At 33.2% G+C, this 6,505-nt stretch overlaps 1 protein-coding gene and 1 long non-coding RNA gene across 2 annotated transcripts; one reads left to right on the top strand and one right to left on the bottom strand.

Moving 5' to 3' along the window:
• Positions 1–551: 551 nt before the first annotated feature.
• Positions 552–1,960, bottom strand: LOC114416057. The gene is made up of 2 exons (XR_003667429.1): positions 1,593–1,960; positions 552–941 (listed from the first exon to the last, which is right to left on the bottom strand). It is a non-coding gene; the product is annotated as an uncharacterized LOC114416057 (long non-coding RNA).
• On the top strand, positions 1,680–5,203 carry LOC114416056 (serine carboxypeptidase-like 45). The gene is made up of 10 exons (XM_028380932.1): positions 1,680–1,972; positions 2,100–2,201; positions 2,293–2,388; positions 2,760–2,852; positions 2,952–3,031; positions 3,118–3,405; positions 3,549–3,673; positions 3,830–3,922; positions 4,046–4,163; positions 4,651–5,203. Exons 1-10 carry the CDS (start codon positions 1,705–1,707, stop codon positions 4,798–4,800), a joined length of 1,413 nt encoding a protein of 470 aa, XP_028236733.1. The 5' UTR covers positions 1,680–1,704; the 3' UTR covers positions 4,801–5,203.
• Positions 5,204–6,505: the final 1,302 nt, after the last annotated feature.

Genomic DNA, 6,505 nt, shown 5'->3' with positions numbered 1-6,505 from the left:
TAGTCTATTCAAAAACATACTTATTATAGGCATGAAAAAACCCCATCCCAGATATTACTCATTACTTAAATAAAGATTCTTTGCATGAAAATGAAGCAGGAAATAAAATAAAAAAAGGGAATGGTATACCCCCTTCATCAATCAAGCTCTTTAGTGAGTATTGTTTATGGTTAATGAAGCATTTTGAGTATTCTTCAGATTTTCAAGCTTCTCTGACAAGCCACAGATATATTTAAAATTAAATGGCCATTAGAGAAATAAGATGGCTCTATTTTTCATTGGAATCTCCATTCTGTAACCACTTATATATCTTGTCGATGTGCAAATCTTGCACGTACTTGCTGATCAAGAAAAACCAATGAATCAAACATTTTTCTTTGAAAAAAAAAAAGTAACTGTGCATCATCTGTTTTACACCCTGAATGTTTACAGCATTTAACCAAGATGCTGTGAAGTGCTAATGTTTCTCTAGGCCTATGATGAGAATTTAGAAATAAAAAAATTCTTTCATCTGAATAATTTTTTTTTAAAAAATCCTAAAAATACTCATATTTCTAAGGCATGAAAAGTATCCTTTGTAAAGCCATTTTCCATTGAAGGGACACATTACTGTGCATGCAGTCAAAAGGATACAAAATTTCTTTGTTTTTTTCCCAAGTGCAAAATGGATACAGATGCAAGGTCTTTGTTGTTAATCCATCGAGAGAGAAAAAAACAAAAAAAAAAAAAACAGAAACAAAATATAAATAAGATCATTTAAAGACTGTAATTTTTTGTTCAAGGCAGAGCCCATATTCCTGGCAGAAAAACTTGAGCTGACTCAGCATAAAAACCATTCCCAACCCTTTTTCATAATTATCTTTTTGCCACTGCGTATAGAAAGACCCGGCACACCGTGGTCATTGCCTCTGTCACATCTCTTTCATCACCATTTTTCAGGCCTGTCATTAAAAAGTTAAATTTGTAATGATAATTAGAATGGAACAGATAATATTTCCAGCTGCCACATTAGGGGCTCACCCTTTAAATCAATATTGCTGCCACGAGTGTCAATATTCAAGAATACATTCTATAATATATATCTTTTTTTCAACTCTTTTTACCGGTTGAAATTTTTTTTAACTCACGAAACCATCTCATTTTCTATGTTTGAAAGTTTTCAACTAATAATAAATTATAGAGTTTAATTTTCATATTAATTAAAAATTATTTTAAGTATAATTTTAAAGTAATTATTATAAACTCATTAAATTTTCATACATAACATTTATACTATCATCAAGATTTTAAATGTAATTACAATTTGGATTGTAGTATTAAGATTTATACAATTTGGATTTTAATATTAAGATTTATAAAAATTTTGTGACTATAATTGCAACGCAACTGCATCATAACAACAGTTACAACTACATTACAACTGCAACAATCGCATTTGTATGTAATTTTCTGCTATATCAAGGATTATAACAAAACTGCAAATGATACCACAATTTAAAACCATTGTATATGAATTAAATTAAATTCTAAAGAATTGACAAAAAAAGGGTGCTTTTTTTTTTTGAAAAGAAAAGTGTGTCAAAAAGTCTTACTGGCGTTTCTTTCTCATGTTGAGATTCATGTTCTCACTAGGTAAACACTTTAAATACAGCATCCTTTCACTCTTTCTCTTTGTTAGTCCTCCTCTCCCCATTTTGTGAAACCATGAAGTGGCCAACATGGAAGTCCAAGTCCAACACCACCATGGCACTAGCTGCGGTGTTGCTTCACCTGAGTTTTTCATTGGAAGTGTTTTGTCTCCCTTCTCATGCAGACACAATTGCTTTGCTTCCCGGCCAACCCCACGTAAGCTTTCAACAGTTCTCAGGATATGTCACAGTTGATGACAAGAAACACAAGTCTCTCTTTTACTATTTTGCTGAGGCAGAAACTGATCCATCTTCAAAGCCTCTTGTTCTGTGGCTCAATGGAGGTCTGCAATATTCTCTTTGCTTCAAAGTTTGATATATTAAAAAAAATTTAAGACTTTGGATTAAAATAAGAATAGCTAGCATCAGCAAATATTATTAAATTTGTATAATATTTTCTTTACTGATCAGGACCTGGTTGTTCTTCTCTGGGAGTTGGAGCATTCTCAGAAAATGGACCCTTTAGACCAAATGAAGAATTTCTGATTAAAAATGATTATAGTTGGAATAAAGGTACTCTTTTGATTGCCACATTCCTTTGTATCTGCCAGAATGGCATGCATTTCATTCTTTCCACTGAGTGAGTGTTACTTTTGTGCTGCAGAGGCAAACATGTTGTATTTGGAGACACCAGTTGGAGTGGGGTTCTCCTATGCTAAAGGTAGCTCCTCCTATATGACAGTGAATGACGAGGCAACAGGTATTATTCTTCATTAATATTAGACTTTAGACCTTTTTTTTTAATCTTTTGGGACAAAAACGTTTCTCTTTAGAAAGCTTCTTTGAATTTTTTTTTCTTCTATGGGAAAAGGCACGTATCATTTCATTTGTATGCTGCTTAGGCTTTTAAAAAAAGTTGAGACAACAGTGATCAATGGTTAAATTCCTTGCTAACTTTAGTGTGGCACTTTACATGATTATTATTCTTTATCTCTTATTCCCTACGCAGGCATTAGAAGAATGGTATACTTTTTTTTTTTTGGTACGATTGTTGTACTGTCCTTGAATAATGAGTTGTTTACACGCATATATTTTGTCAACTGAAGCAGTGCTTTTGTTTGATTTCTTAAGCCAGGGACAACCTTGTATTCTTGCTACGATGGTTCAACAAGTTCCCTCAGTACAAGAGCAGAGATTTGTTTCTAACTGGGGAAAGCTATGCTGGTAATTAAACATGTCATTCTTGGAAATTTCATTTCAAAAGCAGGTTAACTAGAGCAATTATTTGTTCTTACACATTGAAAAAGTTGCATGATGTATCAGGTCATTATGTTCCTCAACTTGCAAAGCTCATGGTTGAAATGAACACAAAGAACAAGATATTCAATCTAAAAGGCATTGCCGTGAGTGACATTAACGTTTATGCTTTCTTCATTACACATTACTATTTGGTTTTTGCTGAACACAAAGAACATGTATTGAACTGCAGTTGGGTAATCCAGTTCTAGAATATGCCACTGACTTCAATTCAAGGGCTGAATTCTTCTGGTCTCATGGACTAATATCAGACTCAACCTACAACATGTTCACCAGAGTATGTAACTATTCTAGGTACGTGAGTGAGTACTATAGGGACTCGGTTTCGCCTCTTTGTTCAAAGGTTATGAGCCAAGTGAGCAGAGAAACCAGTAAATTTGTGGACAAATATGATGTCACACTTGATGTTTGCATTTCCTCAGTGCTATCACAATCCAAAGTTATTTGTCCTCAATCCCAAGTGAGTCTTCTCTTTTGGACTTGCCCTTCTCATGCTTCTCCAATTTCCATCACATTACTTTCATAAACTAATTTACTTTAGATCAGTGCTTCTCAAGTTTGGCTTGTTCATTAAAATTCTTGCCTTATATCATGGCATGGCAGGAAGCAAATGAGAGCATAGATGTGTGTGTAGATGACAAGGTTACAAACTACTTAAACAGGAGAGATGTACAAGAGGCACTTCATGCAAAGCTCGTTGGCGTTCGCAAGTGGGAAGTTTGCAGCAAGTAATTCCTTCATAAATGCCTTGTAGTTTGGCTTTTCTAAGTTAGTCTTGAAAAATGAAAATTAAGAGATTAAAAGTCATAATCAGCTTAGCTTGTCTATGCTGATTGTAGTTTAACTAAACAATGTAATCACTGACCTGCATTTGTTGGTAACAGCATACTGGATTATGATATGCTCAACCTGGAAGTGCCTACACTACTTGTTGTTGGATCACTGATAAAAGCTGGAGTTAAGGTCTTAATTTACAGGTAACTATAACCAAAAAAAACCTTTTCTTCTCCTTTTGATTATTTGGTCACTTGAACTTTAGGGCTCATACATATGTTTTGTTGGGCTAATTAACATAACCATGTGCATTGTTCTTGCTACAGTGGAGATCAAGATTCTGTAATTCCACTGACTGGAAGCCGTACCTTAGTTCAGAAGTTGGCAAGAAAATTAGGACTGAATTCAACAGTCCCTTACAGAGTATGGTTTGAAGGCCAACAGGTATGTATATTAATTACTAAGGTAGCTTTTGGCACCGTTCTTTTTTTTTTTTGTTTCTTTTCTCCTTAATATCCAAATAGTTTCTATGGAGTTATGCTTTTTTAGCTTATTCTTAATTAAAAAAGGCTACTCCTATTTTTGAAAATATCTTTAAAGTTATGTTTGACATGAGTTCTTTTAAAAAGAAGAGAAAATCCAGAAGCTGAGTCAAATGCCGCTTGATTAAAATCTTACAAATTTGAATTAGTAAGAAACCATTGTAGAAATATTGGTTTATAAGAGGTCAGAAGCCTTCATTGGACTGATTAGTGACTATATTTTTGTCCATTATTAGTTAATGTGTAGATTTTTTTTCTCTGAACCAAATTATGTCTGCATTCACAACAATAGTAGAAAGCAATTTCTTTGGAAGTAGCACCATTTTTTTAACATAACCCAAATTGTATGTATTATACATCAGAAACTAATCCCAGTTAATGAAACTTAGGTTGGTGGATGGACTCAAGGATATGGCAATATCCTCTCATTTGCTACTGTTAGAGGTGCCTCCCATGAAGCCCCTTTCTCACAACCTGAAAGATCACTTGTGCTATTCAAGTCATTCTTGGAAGGCAGGCCTTTACCTGATGCTTTCTGACACACCCTTTGTGTTTTCATATTTAGTTTAGACTGTAAGTAAGCATTATCCTTAATAACATATCATTAGCAAAGGAAAGTATTAACTGTGCAGAATTTCAAAAGAAAAGTTGGAAAAAGCATTTATTTTTTCTTTTGGGTTTTCAACCTTTGTATGTGAGTTTTTGTGTGCTTGGTTGTTCTTGAGCTGTCAAATGTAATGGACCTTTGGGTTTAAGTGATTCTGTCAAAATGTCGTAAGAGAATACTGTTATGTGAATTCGGCCCCTGCATGCAAACATCAGTATGTCACATTTCTTGTGTCAAGTGGTGTTGACAAATATATAATGCCACTCAAACAACTCTAGAAAAGAATTGTATTATTTATATATCACTTTTTTACAACACTACCTTTTTTTTCTTTATCTGTCAAATTCATCTTATTCAACACCTATTTTCTTTCCTCTTCTTATGCACAAATCTTTTGTACAAATATAATTTCTCTTTTTTAAAATCAGTTTTCGTTAAAGGAACAACAATTATATTAACCTTCACTTCACCCACCTCAATTTACTTACGGTAACTAAAGTCATATAGAAACTGCAATTCCATCTGTAAGGTGTATGGATGCAGTGTCCATCTGCAGTTTATCTCACTCTGATGAATAACAATATTATAAAAAATAAATTTTTAAGCACTATTCACTGTTAAGCACTGTGCTGGCTATATCAAATACCAAGGGCCTATCCATAACAGCTTATATACTGATCTTTATAATGTCCAAGAGCTTAATAGTGGTAGAACTAAGCTAATTAAGAATCAGGAACTGTTAGCATAAGTGATAGTGACTTATATTCTTTAATCAAGTGATTTAGAATTCGAATTCTAACTTTAGATATGAAATTGATCATATTAGAAGAAAAATATTCATCGTGTGCATTCTCATAGTCCCATGATAAGAAAAAAAAGTAAAAATAATTCTAATAAAGATTACTTGATATTAATACCATAATAAAAAAGCTAAACTATATATGCTCTCACACATTAGTCTTTTCTTCATTAGACATAATTGGCTTTCGAAACCATGTTATATATGTAGGAAATTATATGCCAACAATGACGTAAACTAGGGATAATTCCCGGTTCATCAGAAGACAAAAAACATCTCTACAGGAGAGCTTGTACTTAAGTACTAACTCTCTTCGCTTAAGGGAACACCTTTTTTTTTTCTTTTTTCAGAAAGGTGGATTCTGATCCCATCTGTCCTCTCTGCACATCTTCTAAAGAAACAGTATAAAAATGCACAAGTTGTAAGAAAAAGGGGGGGGAGACATAAAGTGATTTGGTAATTTCACTAGTGTAGATTAGATTAGCAACCCTTCATCGTACAGAAGGGGACAAAATGTAAGATGCCACATTTTGATTAATAATAGCACTGAGTTTGCTTGTACTCACCACAATTGCTTGCTTTTGATTCCAGAGTGGAACTTATTCAAGATTTTAATCAGTACATAATAACATTGTTGGCATTTTTTGCAGAATCAAATTTTAAATCTTGATGTGTTGAGAATTAACAATCCAAATTTCCGCTTTATTAACTTAAACCAGATGCAAAAAGGTGTAAGCGTGAAAGAATAATTACGATAAATTTTATTGTATGCTGTGAACAAACAAGAAATAGAAAACCTTCCAACAAGATCAGTCTTTTTTTTTTTTCAAACACCCTT

The sequence above is a fragment of the Glycine soja genome, chromosome 6 (assembly GCF_004193775.1).
Source record: "Glycine soja cultivar W05 chromosome 6, ASM419377v2, whole genome shotgun sequence".
In the NCBI taxonomy this organism is placed as follows: domain Eukaryota; kingdom Viridiplantae; phylum Streptophyta; class Magnoliopsida; order Fabales; family Fabaceae; genus Glycine; species Glycine soja.
This window is presented reverse-complemented; position numbering and strand designations above follow the sequence as displayed.